Below are 21,087 nucleotides of genomic sequence, written 5' to 3'. Positions count from 1 at the left end.
AAAAAAAAACCTCTAAATCCTTTGTATTTCTGTGGTGTCATCATTTGTAATATCTTCTTTTTTATTTTTAATTACATTTACTTTAATATTCTCTTTCATTTTCTTAGTTAGACTATCACAGGTTGTATTTATTTTATTCTACTCATTTTGGGTTTTTGTCTTGTTTATCTAGTTACTTAAGGTATAGTTACAGGTAATTTGAGATTTCTCCACTTTTTTGATATAGACATTGAATGCTATAAACTTCCTTCTAATACTGTTTTTGCTGTGTGCTGTAGGTTTTGGTATGTTCTGCTTCCATTTTCATTTATTTCAAAAAATTTCCAAAAAAAAAAAAAACAGTCAAAATATTTTTTATTCATTTTAATGGACTCTTTTGGTGATGCGTAGAGTACTGGGGGATGAACTCAGAGCTGCTTTACCACTGAGTTACATCTCCATTACTTTTTAAATTTTATTGTGAGACAGAGTCTCACTAAGTTACTTAGAGTCTGGCTATGTTGCTGAGACTGGGAACATATGTTACTTGTGATCCTTCTGCCTCAGCCTTCTAAATCACTGGAATTACAGGTTTGTGCCACGTACTGGCTGACACTAGTTTTGTGATATTTTTGTAATCTGTCCCAGAGAATATTCATGTGTGTTTGACTGGAATGTGGGATTCTGCAATCATTGCATAGAAGGTTCTACAGATGTATGTTAGGTCCGTTCAGTCTAGGGTAAAATTTAAGTCTGCTGGGCTTTTTAATGCTTCTATTAGTGCATTACAGTTATACATAATAGTGGGATTCATTTTTACACAATCATACATGCAAGGGATATAGTTTGCTTCATTTCAGTCCCAAATACTTCCTCTTTCCTTCCCCTCCTCACTGTTCCTACTCCCCTTCCACTATCCTACCGGTCTTCTTTCTATTTATTTATTCATTTTTTAAATTCTTTATTTGCAGGTATGTATAAATGTGGAATCTACTGTGATATATTCACATACATTCACAGTATAATTTGGTCGCATTCCACGGTTCCTCCCTTTTCCTATCCTCTTTCTTTCCCCTTAGTCCTCTTCCTTTACTCCATTACTTTCCCTTTTATTTTCATGGTGCCCCGCTCCTTCTTTTTTCCCTTTATAATACTCTAGCTTTCACACATAAGAGAAAACATTTGACCTTTTTTTTCTGAGTCTAGATTTTTCACTTAGTATGATCTTCCTCAGTTCCATCCATTAACTAGCAAATGCCATTATTTCATTATTCGTTATGGCTGAGTAAAACTCCAGTGTGTATCTATGCACATTTTCAAATGATTACAGACACCTGTACTGATTCCATTACCTGGCTACTGTGAATTGCACTGCTATAAACATTGAAGTGACTATATCACAATATTACGCTAATTTTAGGGTGTTTGTGGATAAATTCCAGGGAGTAGGATAGCTAGGTCATGAGGTGGTTCCATTCCTAGTCTTTGGACGAATCGCCATATTGCTTTCTGAAGTGATTCTTATAATCAGCAGTCCCACCAACAAGTGCACCCTGTTCCACACAGCCTGGCCAACATTAATATTTGTGTTCTTGATGATTGCCATTCTGACTGCAGTAAGATGAAATCTCAATGTGATTTTGATTTTCATTTCCCTGATTGGTATGGATGTTGGTCATTTGTATTTTTTATTTTGAGAAAAAAAGGTGTTTAGATCTTTTGCCCATTTATTGATTGGGGGTTCTTGTGGGGTGTTAAGTTTTTTGAGTTCTTTATATAGTCTGAATATTAGTTACCTATCAAAGAAGTAGCTGGGAATTATTTTCTCCCATTTTGTAAGATCTCTCTTCATGATTTGGTTTTCTTTGCTGTGCAGAAGCTTTTTGATTTTTTGTCATCCCAGTTATTGATTCTTGGTTTTATTTCTTATGCTTCAGAAGTCTTCTCAAATGAGGAAGTTGATGCCTCTACCAATATGTTGGGGTGTTGAGCCTACACTTTCTTGTAGTAGTTGAGAATTTTTGGTCTAATTCCTAGGTCATTGATCCACTTTGAGATGACTTTTTTGCAGGGTGAAATATAGGAATATAGTATCATTCTTCTAAATGTGGATACCCAGTTTTCTTAGTACCTTTGTTAGTAGGGCTAATTTTACACCAGTATTTGCTTTTGGTGCCTTTGTTGAGTGTCAGGTGACTGGGTCTATGTGGGTTTTTTGTTGTGCCCTCTATTCTATTCCATTCATCTTCATGTCTGTTTTGATTCCCATAACATACTTTTTGTTAAGATAACTCTATAGTTTATTTTGAGGTCTGGTGTTGTGATGTCTCCAGCATCACTTTTTTTGTGCAAGATCTCTTTGGCTATTCTTGGTTCTTATTTTTTTCAAATGATCATATGACTACTTTGACATTAATTCTGCCTATCCATGCATGTCTTTGATCTTTTGAGATATTCTTTAATTTCTTTCTTCAGTGTTACATACTTTTCATTGTAGAGGTCTTTAACCACCATAGTGATGTTTATTTCCAAGTATTTTATTTCATTTTTCTGAAATTTTAATGAATGGAGTTATCTACCTGATTTCTTTCTCAGCACATTCATTATTGAAGTATAGTAATGCTATTAATTTTTATATGTGGATCTTTTATTCTGCTACTTTACTAAGTTTGTTTATCACTGTATGAGTTTTTCAATACAGTTTTTTTTGGGGGGGTTTCTAGTTATAGGATTCTGTTATCAGCAGAGATAATTGGACTTATTCTTTCTCTATTTGTGTCCTTTTACTTTTCTTCTCTTTCCTGATTGCTCTGGCTAATTTCAAGAACTATTTTGAATAGAAGTGGTTAGAGTGAATATCCTTGTCTTGTTCCTGTTTTAAAATAAATGCTTTCAATTATTCTCTATTCAGTATGATGTCCTTGTGTTTGTAGTGCATAGCATAACGTTGAGGTAAGTTCCTTCTATCCTTAATTTCTCCAATGTTTTAAACTTGACTGGATCCTGGCCTTTGCCAATCTTTTTCTGTTTCAATTGGGATAATCATGTGACTCTTGTCTTTAACAATATGTGCTGGACTATGTTTAATGATTTGCATATCTGAACCAAACTTGCATCCTAGGATGAAACCTACTTTTTTCCTGGTGCACTATCTTACTAATATGGTTTTGAATGTTATTTGTCAATATTTTAGTAAAGATTTTTTCATCTATGTTCATCAGGGATATTGTTCTAAAGTTGTATTTCTTTAGGTGTCTTTTTCTGGTTTTGGTGTCAGGGTTATTCTGACTTCATAAATGAATTTGGCCGTGTTATCTCCTTTTCTACTCCTTGGAATAATTTGAGGAATATTTGCAGTAGTTCTTCTTTAAATGTCAGGTAGAATTCAGTTGAGAATCTTTCTGGTCTGGAATTTTCTTTTTGGAAGAATGTCAATAGATGCTTTAATTTTTTAGATAGTGGTACATAATTTTTCTTTGTCCTTATGGATCAATTTGGGTACATCATATATATCTAAAAATTTGTCAATATCTTTAGGATTTTTTAGCTTAATAGAGTATAAATTTTTAAATCATTTCTTATTTGTTCTTTTTAGTCACACAGGACAGTAGAGTATATTTTGACACATTTGTACAAACATGGAGTACATCTTATTTTAATTAGGATCCCAGTCTTGTGGTTGTACATGATATGGAGATTCACTGTGGTATATTTATATATGTACATAGAGAAGTTATGTCAGAATCATTCCACTTTTCTTTCCCTATCCACCCTCCCTTCCCTTCATTCTCCTTTGTTTAAATTTTCAAAAGTTTCTAATAATTCTTTTTATTTCAGTAGGGTTTTTGGTGATATTTCCTTTTTCATTACTAATTTTGTTTATTATGTCTTTCTTTGGATTAGTTTATCTAAGGGTTTATCAATCTGGTTTATCTTTTTAAAGAACCAACACTGTTTCATTGGTCCTTTTTATTATTAATTTTATTCTCAATTTCATTAATTGCAGTTATGATCTTAATTATTTCCTGTCTTCTGCTTCTCTTGGTATTAGTTTGTTCTTTTTTCTAGAGCCTTATGTTGTAATGTTAGATTTATCTCCTACATTTTTATTTTTAATCTATGAACTCAGTGATATGAACTTTTCTCTTAGATATACCTTCATACTTCCTCAGAGATTTAATGTTAACTCTATACTTACTTGTTTTTTAAGAATATTTTTACCACTCCCCTGATTTCTTCTGTGATGCATTCCCCATTTAGAAATGTGTTATTTAATCTCCAGATGTTAGTAAGGTTTCTCTTTTTTTTTATCTTCTCATTGTTTTCTAATTTCATTCCATTATGATCTGACAAGAAGCAAAGAATTATTTCTACTTTTTGTATTTGTTAAGATTTGCTTTGTGCCCTAAGCTCTGTCTATTCAGAGAAACTTCTGTGTGCCACTGGAAGGATGAAAATTCAGTTATCAATGGATGAAATTTTCTGTAGTTGTCTCTTAGGTACATTTGGTTCTGAAAAGTTTTTACTTAATCTCCAGACCGATCTGTTGGTGAGAAAGGTATGTTGAAATCATTCAGCATTATAATATTTGTGTCTATTTGATTCTTTATGTTGAGTTGGATTTGTTTTATGCACACAGTGTACCAATGTTAGAAACATAAATATTTTCAGTGATTATATCTTGTTGTTGGATGATTCCTCTAACCAATAATAAGTGGACTTCTTTGCCTGTTCTGATGAATTTTGGCTGGAAGTCTACTGTGTCAGATAGAGTAGCTACAACTGATTGATTTACATCTCCTTTGCAATGGTTTGGAAAGTGAAAGAATTGATTTACACCATGTAAGCAACACATGGTGGGCTTTTTGTTTGATCCATTCTGCTAATCTGTGTATTTTGATTGGTAAGTTTTGACCTTTGACATTCAGTGTTAATGTAGAGATATAATATTTATTCCTGTCTGTTGGGGTTTTTAGCCCCCTTGCTCTTCTTGACCATTGACAAGGGAAGGGAGCACTCCCCAACAAGGTCAGACCAGGAGAGGTAGGACCAACTGACTGCCTGCACCCAGCCCTCCGGGCAGAGGACAATCAGACATGTCAGGGAGACCAGTCACAGCAGGAACTGTGTATTGAGGAAGCCACATAGCTTTTATGTAGGGTGGAGGCTAGGTGGGAACCAATCAGGTTAAAGGTCAGCAAATGGGGGGAGCGGGGGGTGCGCAGTTCACACAGGTGAGAGTCCCATAGGACTTTATGGCAAGCACGAGCTGATGAAGTTCCCGGAACTGTTGTTAACTAATCCCTGATGGTGGTCTGATTTATCATCATTAACTTTTGAAACCGCCTTTAAGGCCTTGATCTTGCTCACCCGCCAGGAAGTAAGGAGTCAGCCTGAGTTAGTTAACGTGTCATTAGTCCCAACACCTGTCATTTTATTTGTTTCTGATGCTTAATTCTAACTTGATTCTCCTTTAATTGACCATTTTTCTGGTTATGTTTATCCATGCATTAGTTCTGATATTTATTTTCCATTTCTTCTGTGAAATATCTTGTTGAGTATGTTTTGTAGTGCTGGTTTATCCTAGAAATTTTTAAATCTTACCTCCAATTATGAAGGATAGTTTTGTTGGATAAACCAATTTTGGTTGGAACCCATTATCTTTTTTTTTTTTTTAATTTATTCTGGTTCATTGTACACAAATGGGGTACAACTGTTGTTTCTCTGGTTGTACATGAAGTAGAGTCACACCATTTGTGTAATCATACATGTACATAGGTTAATGATGCTTGTCTCATTCTGTTATTTTTCCTTCACCCTACCCCCTATCCATCCCTCTTTTTCCCTCTATACAATCCATCCTTCCTCCATTCTTGCCTCCCTCCCACCCTCTGTTATGTATCATCATCCACTTATCAGAGAGATCATTCAGCCTTTGTTTTTTTGGGATTGGCTTATCTCACTTACCATGATATTCTCCAACTGCATCCATTTACCTGCAAATGCCCTAATTTTATTCTTCTTTATGACTGAGTAATATTCCAGTGTGTGTGTGTGTGTCTGTGTGTGTGTGTGTGTGTGTGTGTGTGTGTGTATCACAGTTTTTTAACCATTCATCTATTGAAGAGCTTCTAGGTTGGTTCCACAATCTAGCTATTGGGAATTGATGAACTATGAATATTGATGTGGCTGCATCACTGTAGTATACTAATTTTAAGTTCTTTGGGTATAGGTGAAATGGTTGTTCCATTCCAAGTTTTCTAAGGAATTTCCACACTGCTTTCCAGAATGGCTGCACTAATTTGCAACCCCACCAACAATGTATGAATGTACCTTTTCCCCCACATCATCACCGTACCTATTGTTGCTTGTATACTTGGTAATAGTCATTCTAATTGGGGTGAGATGGAATCTTAGGGTAGTTTTGATTTGCATTTCTCTTATTACTAGAGATGTTAAACATTTTTTTCAATATATGTTGATTGCTTATAGATCTTCTTCTGTGAAGTGTCTACTCATTTACTTAGCCCATTTATTGATTGGATTATTTGTATTCTTGGTGTAAAGTTTTTTGAGTTCTTTATAGATTCTGGAGATTAGTGCTGTATCTAAAGTGTCTGTGGCAAATATTTTCTCACACTCTGCAGGCTCTCCCTTCACATTGTTGATAGTTTCCTTTGCTGAGAGAAAGCTTTTTAGTTTAAATCTATTCCAATTATTGATTCCTGCTTTTATTTCTTGTGCTTTGGGAGTCATGTTAAGAAGTCTGGTCCTAAGCCGACTTGATAAAGATTTGAACCTACTTTTCCTCTATAAGTTGCAGGATCTTTGGCCTGATTCCGAGGTCCTTGATCCATTTTGAGTTGACATACCTCATAGAAATAGAGCAAGCAATCATGAAATTCATTTGGAAGAATATGAGACCCAGAATAGTCAAAGCAATCCTTAGCAGGAAGAGTGAGGCAGGGGGTATCACAATACCAGACCTTCAACTATACTAAAGAGCAATAATAACAAAAGCAGCATGGTACTGGCACTAAAGTAGACAGGTAGGTCAATGGTATAGAACAGAGGACACAGAGACAAACTCACATAAATACAGTTTTCCCATACTAGACAAAGGTGCCAAAAACGTACAATGGAGAAAAGATACCCTCTTAAATAAATGGTGCTGGGAAAACTGGAAATCCATATGCAGCAAAATGAAACTAAACCCTTATCTGTCACTTTGCATGGAACCCATTATCTTTCAGGAACTGAGATATATTATTTTATACTATTCTGGATGTTGGGGTATGAAATAAGAAATCAGTAGTAATTTTAATTGGCTTACCTTTAAATGTGACCTGTTGATTTTCTCTTACAGCTTTTAGAATTCTATTCTTGTTCTGTATATTAGGCATTTTTTCCATAATGTGTCTTGGAGAAGCTCTTTTTCAGTCTTGTTTATTTGAGGTTCGAGATGCCTCTTGTATTTGGATTTTCATTTCATCCTTCAAGTTCGGAAATTTTTCTGATATTTTATTGAAAATTATTCATTCCTTTAATTTTTATTTCAGTGCCTTCTTCTAAACCAATGAGTCTTAAATTTAGTACCATAATGTCACCCAGATTTATTGAATAGTCTGGTCATAGTCTCTAATTATGTTTTCTTTATTCTTGACTCTATTTGGAAGATTATATACTTTGATTTGAGACCTGAAAAATCTATCTTCAAAGTGATATAAACTACTGGTGATGTTTTAAACTTATTTCTTAAATTTATTGAGTCCTTCATTTTAAGAATTTCTGTGTGGTTCTTTTTCATAATCTCCATGTTTTTCTTCAAGTGTTCTTTCATTTTCTTACATTCACTCTCAGTTCATTCCTTAGATCTTCTTTTAATTCATTTACTGTCTAATTATTAACTTTCTAAGTTCTTTTTCCTCCATCATAGTATAATGGGGGTAAGTTGTGTTGTGAGATATTTGGGGCGACTTAGTCCAATTTTTCACGTTGTTAGCAATTTTATAGTAGTTGTTGTTACTGAGGAATGAACTCAAGGTTGCTTACCCACTGAACCACATCCGCAGCCCTTGTTTGTATTTTATTTAGAGATAGGATTGCTCTTAGTTGCTTAGGGCCTTGATAAGTTGCTGAGGCTGACTTTGAACATGTGATCCTCCTGTCTCAGCCTCTCAAACCATTGGGATTACAGATGTGCACCACCATGCCCAGTTCATATTATTAGTATTCTAGCCTTCTTCTCTAATCTCTTCTGCTTTTATGTAAGGAAAATTTGTAATGAGCTGCTTTTTTCTTTACTTTATGCCCTGGGTTGGGCGATGTCTTGGTGTCAATATTTTTCACTTAGTTTGAAAATTTTACCATGTCTATTATCTAACAACACATGAAGAGGTGAAATTCATGTGCCCAGCAATTACAGACACTTCATAGAAATGCCTCATATTAATAAAAAATTATTTTTAATAATTTATTATTAATAAAAATCATTTTAAAATTAATAAAAAATTTGAGCAACCCTCTAATCTATTTTTCTTGGCCAGGATTTTGAAGTAGCATTTCTTTGGAGGGTTGTACAATTCATTTATCCTCAACTCTGATCCAAAGTGGTCAAACTTTTAGAGAGTCTGTAAGCATCCTTTCATTGTCAGGTTTCACTCCATTCTTGTTTGGATATCTGTGATGCGTCCTCTTTCCAGAGTTTCAAATCATGTGCCAAGGTGTGGAGAGAGGAATGCCTATCCTCCTGTCTTTTATAGGCTTGGAAGAAATGTCTCAGGATACACCAGATATGGTCTAAATTTAATTTGTCTCAGTGCACTACCTCCAGTGACAGCCAGAAACCAGGCCTAGAACTCAGATCACCTTTGTTTATCTCAGTTTTGTAGACTCTATTTGCTGGTACTGAATTTCTTTTTTGATTAAGTATTTTGAAGCTACCATGATAGTGTGGTTCTCTCTGAACAGCCATATTTCATTCCTCAAAGGATGGATTGAGAAGTAGATCCATGGCCAGGTTGAGCAAGAAGTATCCTAAACAGTGCTGTGCCTTCCATTCCATTATCCCAGTTCATGGTTGGAGGCCTCAATATATAGCCCAGCCCTGGAGGTAAGGGGTGAGGCATATTGGGGTCTGTCTGTCCTTTTGCCACTTTCTGTGCTTGGTGCTTGAACATTCTGGGAGTTGTGCAAGTCTACTCTTTGTTTATGATTTTCTATTTGGCTATTCTTCCCATTCCTAAAAGTTGATCTTAAATTATCCCTTTATTATACTAAAGTTTTTCTGTCCCTTTATGTCCTTATTATTGCTGTATATATTTTAGTGTTCTAATATTGGATACATACATGTTTAGAATTATCTCTCCAACTGAATTGACCCTTTGTCCTTATATAATGACCCTCCCTCTCTCTTTTACTGCTTTTATTTACAGGCTATTTTTATCAAGGTATAGCTACCACTGCTTTCATTTTCATTCCATTGACATGGAATATCTTATTTTCATATGGTATCCATAGAAATGAAAAGCTTTTCTTGTAAGAAACATTCAGTTAATACTAGTGATTTTTTTAACTCAACAATCATTTTATGCCTTTTATGTGGATAATTTAACCAATTTACTTTGAAGGTAATATATCAATATTTAAGAATTTACTATAAGCATTTTGAAACCTATTTTATTATTCTATTATATTCCTTTTCTGTCTTTTTCCTTCCTTGGCAATTATCTTTATGCTTACGTGATTTAGAGTGTTTTCATCCTTTTTTAACTAATTTTTTATATGTTTATCACAGATTTTTGCATTGAAGTTACCATGAATCTTTAAGACAATCTTTTTATTTATGTTTAAATAATGGGAAATCCCAAAGACTGCATCAAAAAGCTTATGAATTAATAGATCAATTGAGAAAAATTTCAGAATACAAATCTGCATACAAAATTCAGTAGTGTTGCTATATACCAACAATTACTTAGCTGATTTTAAAATTGAGAAAGCAATCTCATTTATGATAGCTATTAAGCTACCTAGAAATTAATTTAACCAAAAAGTGAAAGATCTTTACAGTGAAAAATGAAACTGAAGAGAATATAAAAATATGGGAAAAATCCCATGTTCATAATTTGGAAGAATCAATGTTGTTAAATGTTTACACTACACTAAATTATTTATAGGTTCAGTGTAATCACCATTAAAATATGAATGGCATTATTCACAGAAATAAATAAAATCATAGTTTTTACAGACTCACAAAAAGATCACAGAAAGCCAAAACAATTTTAAGAAAACAAAGAAAATAACAGACATTACATAACCTTACTTCAAAGTACTACATTGCTGCAGTAATCAAAGCAACATGGCATTGGGTAAAAACACATTGCTAAATGTTACAGAATAAGGAGCCTAGAAATCCACCCATACATGACAGCCAACTGATTTTTTTTATAAGGATGTTAGGTATACTCATTGAAGAATACAGTGTTTTCAATTATGTATACTGGTAAAATTTGATATACATATGCCAAATAATTAAACTAAATATGTCTCAATTATTTTTTACAAAAGTCAACCTAAATGAACTAAATACCAATATTTAAGACCTAAACCTATGAAATTACTAGAGGAAAATGTAGAAAAGTACTTCAAGATACTAAAATGGGAACATTTGGTTTCTGGTACAGAATTCTAAACCAAAGCAAAAGGAGACAAATGGGATTATATCAAACTATAAAGTTCCTGAACAGCCTGGAAAACAACCAAGAGAGTAAAGAAAAACCTATGGAATGGGAGAAAATATTTGAAAATTTTGCATCTGACAAGAGGATGATATCTAGGTTATATTCTCAATAACAAAATATTCAAGTAACTCTATTAAAAATGGGCAATAGACCTAAAAATTTTAAACAAATAAACAATATTCAAATGGCCAACAGGTATGTTGTGGAAACCTTCTGCATATCACTAATCCATCAGGGAAATTCATATCAAGACCAGAATAAGATATCACCTCATCTCATTAAGAATGACTGTTATAAAACATACAGAAGTGCTTTTGAGAATATGGAGAAATTGGAATCCTTAACACAATTTTTGACTGGAATGTAAAATTAGTAAAACCATTATGGAAAATAGTAAGGATTGTCCACAAAAAAATTTAAACAAGAACTACCATATAATCCAGCAGTCCTACTACTTAATGAAAATTGAATTAGTAAAGAGACACTTACACTCTCATGTTTATTGTAGCACTATTCACAACAGACAGGGAAAGGGAGCAACCAAGCTGTATATGAACTCATGAGAAGATAAAGAAAACATGGTGAATATATTTACACAGTAAATCGTCTTAGGCCTAAAAATAGATGAAATCTTGTCATTTTCTACAACAGGGATGGAACTGATGAGCACTTTGTTAAGTGAAATGGGCTAGGAACCGAGAAGTAAAACATAATCTCACTCATATGAGGACTCTAAAGCAGTTGCTATCATAAAATTTGATAGTAGAATGGGGGTTACGAGAAGTGAGAGAGAATGTTTGAAGGGAAAGATTTGAATACCTTGATCATTTGGTGTTGAGTTACAATTAAATAGGATAAAGAGATTCCAGTGTGTTATTATACACTAGGATGATTATTGGTAACAATTAATGTAGTGTTCATTTCAAAATCTAGAAGAAAAATTTGACTGTTTTTACCACATATATATGTATATATGTGTATACACACATATATATAAAACATGATTTAAACATCACACAATATTTACAATTATTAAAGCATTTTATAGTACTACATTCATACAAACTTTTATGTTTTTGATCATCAATTTTAATATGATTTAATTTAAATTAATTAAAAATGAATGCATTTCAAAAACATATGTCTGAAAAAGACATGCTGTATATCATATAAAAACATCATATATATGTGAAACAGACTCTAAAAGTGGACTTGTACCAAGGATTATAATCCTTATATTACACATCTAATGCACAATGAGCAGATTTAACAAAAAAATGTAGATCATATTAAAGTAACTGGGGGCAGTAAACAAAATGTTCAAAGGTAGGAAAATGAAAATGTGTATTTTATGATTGAGTGTTAAGTTCTAAGCAGTTATTTCAGCAACAGTAATCAGAATTTACACTGATTATTTATCAGTACTTAAGCTTCAACTTAAATTGGATTTATGTTTTTATTTTGAAATAATAATTATTCCTCTCAAATAATTACACAGTCAGGAAATTGAGACTCAAATAGGTTACTCTGTTTGTGTGTCTTCAAAATTAGGATTTTGCAATAAAATGATGTAAACTTACAGGGGAAAAGAGAGAGTCCCTCTCTCTCCCTTAAATCTTTTGTAGACTTTTTGGTTAAATCCAGGAACTCAATTTATAGAATAACTGATTAATGTGATAAAAATGTAATAGTTTCATTAATTTATATGTATATGGGGGATCTTCACAAAATAATAAAATTTTAAATATGAAGTTCTAAAGCATGATACTTTCATATATTCTAGTCTAAGCACAATAAATTTGTGAAGGAATGGCAGGATGAATGATTCTCTGGACTAATCTGCTAAGTTCCAGAATGTTACTGAGGTATATATGGACACTATAGAAACTAGTGGAATATAGCGCTATTTCACAGTTTGATTATTTAAGTTAACTTCGGCCCAGTCATCACACTGGTGGTTTAGGTTTTTATCCAACCTTGGTATGCAGAGGATATCCCTCCTGAAAGGATCTTGGTGGCTTGCTTCTTGAATCTGATGATCCTTCCTCCAGTGACAGTTGCTCATGTGATTTCAGTAAAGCAATTGTGAATATTTTGAGATGGCTTTTCTTAAATTTTCCAATGTAGCATCTGTTTTCCCTTAACTCCCATAATAGAAGACTGCTGCGAGAACTGAGAAAAGATGAGGAATCATAGGGAATGATTGGTTTTTAATTAATTATTATAAACTGATTTAGAATATTCATTTCAATAAAAAATTAAATATGTAGATACTTTAATATTTGTTTACTTGTGATGTAATCAAAGGAATTCATACCTCCTTCACATGTATAAAAAATTTGTTATGACAAGGGTCTGATTAAATGACACAGTAACCACTGGTTTTATTAAATTTATCCTAAAATCACTCTTTATAATGTGAATATTTCCAGAAACACTTTCTATATGTGTAGCTAGACATTAATTACATTCATAAATATTCTTAGCAAATTGTTAAGAGCAAATTTAACTGAATATTGTTTAATGTTTTAATAATGACCAGGATTTTATTCACATTCAAAATATTAAAATTGTGTGGTGAAATATTCAAATATATGTTTTCATGAGTTTCAATGTTAAATATTAGTATATAAAATTAGCATTATAGCTTTTTTGAAGTTGAATAAAACTTACTAATATTCATATTAAATTATTATATTAATGTTTTTAAAAATATTTTTTGTTGTTGATGGACCTTTATTTAATTAACTTATTTATTCATATACAGTGCTGAGAATCGAACCCAGTGGCACACACATGCTAAGCATGTGCTCTGCCACTGAGCTACAACCCCAGCCCCATTTTTAATGTTTTGTTACATTATTTTACAGATGCTCCGAAGTTTATATCAAACCAAACGATTTATTACTCTTGGGAAGGAAATCCAATCAATATAAGTTGTGATGTGAACTCAAATCCACCAGCCTCAATCCATTGGCGGAAAGAGAAGTTAGTCTTACCGGCTAGAAATACTACTAATTTAAAGACCTATAGTGCAGGAAGAAAGATGATCTTAGAGGTAAGTCTTCATGTGAATATCAATAATATATGTTGTTTTAGCATGTATCTACTGTTTTAAATATATTTGAATAAGTTTATGTGTATTATAATGACATCATTTGTATGTTTCACATTTTATTTATTAAAGGTATTTAGATAATGATGTGTTTATTTTGAATATTTAAGTGTTTACTTGTATAGAAATATTGGCATCAGGCAAATACCTAATTTTCATGGATTTACTTCTGCAGAGAAAAACATGATCAGGGAAAATATCAGGAAAAAAATTAATAATTTGACAATTTCCAAGGGCCTGAAGTTCATCATCAGTTTTGATGCTTTCACTGATTCAGTTTTGGTAATTTTGCTCTTTTCTGACTGGTATATGTACAATCTGATAGCTACATATTTATAATTCTAGTGTAGGTTCCTAAATAAGCCAAGTTTACTTATTTCACTTCATTGTATATTTCTGATGGGAGAGAACTGTTTTATACTGAAATGTGACTATTTGAATAGGATTCTTTTTTATTTAGTAATTGCAGATTTGTGTCTGTGTGCATGTTAATACCCAGTTCTCATACTAGTCTATGACAATGATTATTGTCCTTTGTAATTTATGATGCTATTGGAAAAATTGGTAATCTTGTTATAGACTTATTCAGATGAAAAGTGATAACATTTTCCAGTAATTCAAGTTTACATAAATCTAAAAAATACACCTCTTTAGTGTATATTTTAATACCTGATATTCATACTATTGTAACTTTTGATGTTCTCTTTGGTGCCACAATATCTCTTCTACCTGGTAGCTGGGTTTAATAAAATGTTTGGTTGGTAGAATAATTTGATCATCATATCTCTGTATATTTGGAAAGGTAACTAATAATAAATCTTTTTGTCTAAGTCTATTTCAATTTAAATCAGTTTCTTTAAAATTGTATTAGAAGAACTAGCTTTGGGTGAATTGACATGGATATCAATTTCACAAATACTTCTTTACTTCTAAGAAGCTAGATTTAACTTCAGTTTTGATTAGTATATTGGCTTCCTCCTCTGTCATAATACAATATCAAAGGCTGGATGACTTAAACAACAAAAACGTATATTCTTATATCTGGAACCTGGAGGTTCAGCATCAATGTGCTGGCAAGATTGGTGTCTGGAGAGGACTTTCTCCTTAACCTCTCCTTAACCTCTAGCTGGCGATTTTTCAGCTGTGTCCTCACTTGGCCTTTCTTCTGGACATACAAACAGAAAGAGGAAGGCAGACAAACAGACCCAGAGCTCTGTTGCCTATTCCTCTCATCAAAATATAAGTCTTATTAGATTAAGCCCCAACCTTATGCCCATATTAACCTAAATTATCTCCTTGCAGTTATTTTCTCCAAATATATTTACACTGGAAATGAGGGATTCAGTACTCATGAAGTTGAGGGGAGCACTCTGTAGGGTCTCTTTACTTGCAACTCTTAGTTCCTATGTGGGCTCTTTGGCTGAATCTCAGAAGCCAACCAATACAAGAGTGGATTAGCAAGAGATATGTATAAAAGTTTTATTAATTTTACATGTACATGTGGATCTTCACAAATTACTGAAGCATGATACTACTTGTATACTATTAGAGAAAGAACAATAATTTTGTGAAGGAATGACAGGAGCAATGGGTATGTGGACTAGGTAGTTAATTCTAGCAATGTAACTGAAGATACATAGAGGAATAGAAGCTATTAAAAGATAAAGATTACATAGGTTATATATTCAGGTTCATTGCACCCTAGTTACCAGACTCTGGTGATTAAGGCTATATTCCATTCTTCGTATTAAAAGACATCTCTCCCCAAAAAATCTTTATGGCTTCCTGCTTGTAGAAAAATACAGGCATATGGTTGTTCCTCAAGTGATTTCAGCTTGAAACAATCAATATACCAATTTGGCATATTTTGTGATAGTATCTTTTAACTCCTTCAAGTCCATATCAGGTAGATTTCAGTTCCTTCTTAATGACAGGCTTTTGTTTAATTTCTGCTTTAGTCATTTTAACACATTTGAATTCTGAGGCATCTCATAAATTTTCATTGTTAATGCCAAGAAACATTTTATAAATACAAGATTTAACTACTTTATTTATATACAGATCTTATGATGTTTCAAATTCTGCCTGAATGGTTTTTCTCTCCATCACAAAGTGAGAAAATAAGTAATTTTTGTTTACATGAAGCCAGGTGATCTTTTGGGTAAAGCACTGACTTTGAACAAACACTTTTTTGTATATAAACTGTTTACACAAATTAAATAAATCTTGAATAAAAATATATAATTTGCGATTATCAAAGTTTAAAAGCAAAATATAACAATAACTCAAAATAAAGAGGTACAAAAAAGATTATTAATTTTTAGTTGTTAGCATACATATTACCTTTCATCATCTTTACATAATAATTATTATAATAGCCACATAAGTGCTGATTTTTAAAAAATATCTAATAAAATATAGAAAAATAAATTGATTTTAAAATTAATGATTGGTCAATTATAGATTTCTTGAGTTTTTGAATTTTTCCTTTTCTTCTAATTTGTTGCATATATTTAACCTCTTAAATGGGTGAATTTTAATATATAACCAAATATTCTGGGAGTCATTTAGGTGCATGCCAAAAAATTCATCTGTAAGGGCCAGCAATACTTTTTTTCTAAGTTCTTCCTTTTTCTCTGAACATATCCTGAGACACTCACACCAATTTTTAATATGTGGGCCAAAATCGATGGCAGGAAATTTCTAATCAGTTATTTGGAATAATATTCACTTTTGGATCATCTGTATCATGTCCTAAGTAAAGATTCTGACTATCGTATGTAAGATTTTATCACCATAGAATACATGGAAAGAAGAAATCAGTTTCATTCAGACTTAGGAAAAATAAGCCAACCCCCTATATTAATATTGGGTTATCAACTTTTATTTTGATGTTCAAAAGTAATTTTTAACTCACTGTGTTGTGTCAAAGCCTAACTTCACAAATTAAATTTATTTGAACTGGATATTTAAAAGTAAAAATTATTTTGTGAGTAGATATTCTTAATATTTTCTGAGTAAATATTATCAGGACTTTGCACATCTTAAATATTTAAATATATACTGAGTGCTTTATAATAAATGCTATTTTTTGTGAATTATATTTTGATAATTTAAAAAATATTTTAGTATGCAAAGTGAAACATATTTGCATATTGAAACACTGGACTTTATCTTCATATTGCACTCCTCAGAATACATCAAAAACACTCCAGGTTAAATCTTGAGCTATGCTTTGCTATGATGGGTATTTTCTCTATTTGTTAACCATATATCAGGATAACAAAATTACTTATGTAAGGTTTAATTGTAAAGCTTTTGCCTATTGACAACTGAACTCCTTAGAGGAAGTGAATTGAGCCTTTTAAAAATGTTTCCAATGTAAAAGGGAATATTTAAATCGTTGATCTTAAGGATCTATGCAGGTGTAACAATTATTTGTTGTGGCTATCCCGCCTCTGCATTGTATTGATTCAATAAATAACATTCTTCTCTATGCATATTCAAAATCTTTCCCACATGCCTGGAGAAGATGAAAGATTATAAAATTGTTTTAGAGTTTAATTAGCCTGTTTTATTTAATGCTGCATATGAGAAAAATGCATATTCAAATCACTTAGGAGTACTTATATAAGAGCTGTTAAAACTTCTGAGCCTTTAGCCTATGATTTGATCCTAGATGGACAGCTGACTAGAAAATGAATGACACAGCTTTTTTGTACTTGCTCAGAATTTTCATCTTCAATGGACCTCAAAATTGCTCTCTTAGTTAATAGCCTCCCATTAGCACCAAATCATTTTTCTCTCTTTTGGGATAAAGTTGAAATTAACAGCTACTCTTATTGTAAGCATATTCCATCTTAAAAATAGTTGCTGAAATTGAAAATTATATCTATTATCATCATCAAATCTCTTTTCTGAATTGATACTTGAGAATTTCTGTACATTAGAATTACAGGGTTGGTCCCACTGTTCACTAATTGAATCCCCAAAGGTTAAATTAATTTTGGATTTCAAATGCATAAAGATCAAGGTCAGCAATTTCTCACCTAAACTGAAAGAGAATGATAGAAATTGAATGGAAACGGAAGCAAGATTCTGTTATTAGATATGAAGAAAAAAATGCCTGTATAACTGTCCACAAGGACAATACTTTCCTGCAAAATAATTTCCTGGAATGATTTTTTAAAGAATTATTCCTCAGCTTATGGCAGTATTTTTGTTCAAGAAATGGGAAGAAATCTTACATATTTTGAGCTTTTCTTGAACTTTAAATCAGTCCCTCTCAGGTTAAAATATAAAGCAAAGTTAACACTGGTTTGGGTACAAGCTTCATATTTTCAAGTTCACACCCGCATTGGTTAAGCCTTTATTTTCATCATTTTTAAAAAATATTTTACCTATAGTAAGGTCTAATAATTTTTCTATTCATAGATGCATCCAAACGGTAACATTAATCCAGTTAATGAATTAATAGAGAAATTGTGATTTTCCTAGTCCTATGGATAATTCAGATTTGTAGATTACATTTAAAAGAATTTGTAATATGTATTGGTACTTGATTAAGAAAAGTGCAAGGAAGTAAATAATTGAGCATATGTGCAAAGGGTAGGCACTAGAGTGTCTTTTAACTTCTTTGTTGTTTCAGCATTTTAACTTTTACTATTTATTATTTTAGATTGCACCTACATCAGATAATGACTTTGGAAGATACAACTGCACAGCCACTAACCGTATAGGAACCAGATTTCAAGAATATATTCTTGCTTTAGCTGGTAAGTCTGGCACAATAATTTTTTGAGATCTCATAAAATATTCTCTGAGAAATAAACATTTAAATTGATAAAATGGCCTCATTTAATTCTACATGTCAACAAAGATTATGTTTACCATTGTCACAAGTCATGGTACAGGCTGCTTGTTACCTGAAAGTCTGAACCAGTGATAAACAGTGAAGACCTTAATGATGTTTACTGACCAAGGTTGTTTTTAATTTTTTATTCTAATTGGCCCACATGTGTAAATGAGACCCTTGTGAATGAAGTATACAGCATGCTTTAAGAAATCAAATTACACCTCAAATAAAGTAAAAATCTAGTCAAAATAATTTAAAAAAATAAAAACACCAAGAGAAAATGAGGTATGATTTATCTATTTTAAACTTTTTATCTTTAAAGTAAAAATTAGAATCTTATTTTTAAAGAAAAATAGAAAATACAAAGTTAAATAATTTTCTTGAAAATATTCTAGTTACAGTACATACACTATGCCTGTTTTGCTTCTAAATCTTAAAGATATAGAAACAATAACACAAAGAGTAAAAATTAATTTTAATTGGCAATTAGGCTATGATTTTAGTGGGATGTATATTTATAGAAGTTATCATTAGGTTTGACAAGACTGATAAAAATAAATCTGAAAATACCCTTATGAAATTGTTAAGAGTTCTGATGGAAAAATGTCTTTCAAAATAAGATAGGAAAATATCAGCAAATAACTTTAGTTTTATGTTTTAATAGAATTGTACCGTCTGTGAAGAAATTTTAAAATCATTTTCTAAGTAAAGTTCTTATACAAGTGTAACTTACTTTAGTAATTTTTTTATCACCCTCTCACGCTTTCTTAGGTTTTAGTCATGGTAGCCTGGCTTCATTGTTTCATGGTAAGAGGGTTTGGCAGAATGGCAGAGCAAAAGTGTTCATCTCACGGCTGGTAAAGTAGAACCCAGGCAGGGCAGAGAGGCTTGCTGGAGCCTGATCAGGGTTGGGAGAGGTCCACATAAGCTGCCAGTTGGTTGGGGAAACCAATAATAAAGAATGACTGATTTTTTCCAGAGGTATTGGTTAAATTAGCATATATATGTATATGTATAATTAGTATATTCCTTATTAGTGTGTGTGTATGTGTGTGTGTGTGTGTGTGTGTGTGTGTGTATGTCTTATTAGTGTTTCTGTGTGTACATATAAAAAGAGAAAAAGAGAAAAAACTAAAATGTTCCTGTGCTAACAAATTGGTATAGAAGGTACAGGTATGAACTCTAATTTTCATGCACATGGATGAATACAGATATGAAAAAATAAGTAAAAGAGTATATATGCATATCTGTGTATTGTTTTCAGACATTTTTACAAAGAGCTTCTCTGTTCTGGGATTGCCATTTAGAAAGCAATTTCTGAGGTAGTTCTATCCAGAGAGAACACAGAAGATTTAATACTCCTACAAGTCATATCTTTTTCCTAAATATCATTACTCAGAGTAACTAGGGCTCCTTGTATGAATGGCTGTTCCCACACTGGAACAGAGATATAAAAGATAAGTTTGGAAGACCTTGTAGTATCATAAAGCAAAACCAAACAAAAGCAAATTAAACACATAACATCCATGATAAACAATATAATATTTTTCATTAACTCATCCAAGAATCTTCAATGGTTCCTAAAGTAACTTTGTGAACATCAAATGGAAAAAAAAAAAACATAAGTAGAAATAGTTCAAAGTACATATCTTCAAATTATGAATTTATTATAAAAAGAAATATGGTAACATTACAGTTGATTAATCTAACTTCTCAGGTGAGATCTTCATGGGGAGGGATTAAGTAACCCTCTGAGGTGTGTGCTGGCTGGAAATAAAAGTCTGAAAAAGTAATATCAAGAAATAAAGCAAAAGACACTGAAAATATTTTTTAAAGCAGGGACTTGATGGGTGGCAAAGACCTGATGGGTCTGATCCTAACGAAGGGAAAAAGTCCATGAATACTTTATTTATAGGGAAACATAGTAAAGGAATTTATTGTGAGGAAGGCTTCCTCAAGGTAAATAAGAAACAGGAGGCTTTGTGAAAGATGGCCTGATTGGGGACTTACCACTTGGACAGTAATTCTTCCTCCTACAGGCAGCTGGCACCTCAAGGCTGTTTAGCTGCACTGGTATTTCTTTTACCCAAGGCTGGCAGGTGTCTAAATTCAAAGCTATTGAACCCATAAATTCCACACCAGTCATGGAATCTGCCCCATTAACAGCAAGTACCTGCAATTGGGTGTGTCTTTCTACACCTTGTCCTGGAAAGATTCCTAGATGAGGCAATCAGCTGTACAAGTCTATGGAATTCAAAACAATAGTTTATTTGTTGCTCCCAACAGTAACAGGTAAAAAATTATCAAAAGGACCAAAGTTAGCATCACCAATAATGAGAAAATTATACTTTTGTACTAACAGAAAGAGGCAACCAAATAACTGATAATAATGTCTGTGA

The 21,087-nt window shown here is 32.4% G+C and overlaps 1 protein-coding gene across 2 annotated transcripts in view; it reads left to right on the top strand.

The window, feature by feature from the left end:
• The window catches only part of NCAM2 (neural cell adhesion molecule 2), a 506,280-nt gene that overhangs the window by 350,490 nt on the left and 134,703 nt on the right, over positions 1-21,087 (top strand). For both annotated transcript variants that reach the window (XM_079155716.1, XM_079155717.1), the window contains exons 10-11: positions 13,589-13,776; positions 18,512-18,608. In XM_079155716.1, coding sequence (XP_079011842.1) covers positions 13,589-13,776; positions 18,512-18,608 — 285 coding nt within the window. The remainder of the gene's footprint in view (positions 1-13,588; positions 13,777-18,511; positions 18,609-21,087) is intronic.

This window comes from Sciurus vulgaris, assembly GCF_902686455.1.
Source record: "Sciurus vulgaris genome assembly, chromosome: 10".
NCBI classification, from domain to species: Eukaryota; Metazoa; Chordata; class Mammalia; order Rodentia; family Sciuridae; genus Sciurus; species Sciurus vulgaris.
The sequence above is the reverse complement of the archived record's forward strand: the minus strand, read 5'-3'. Positions and strand labels throughout refer to the sequence as shown.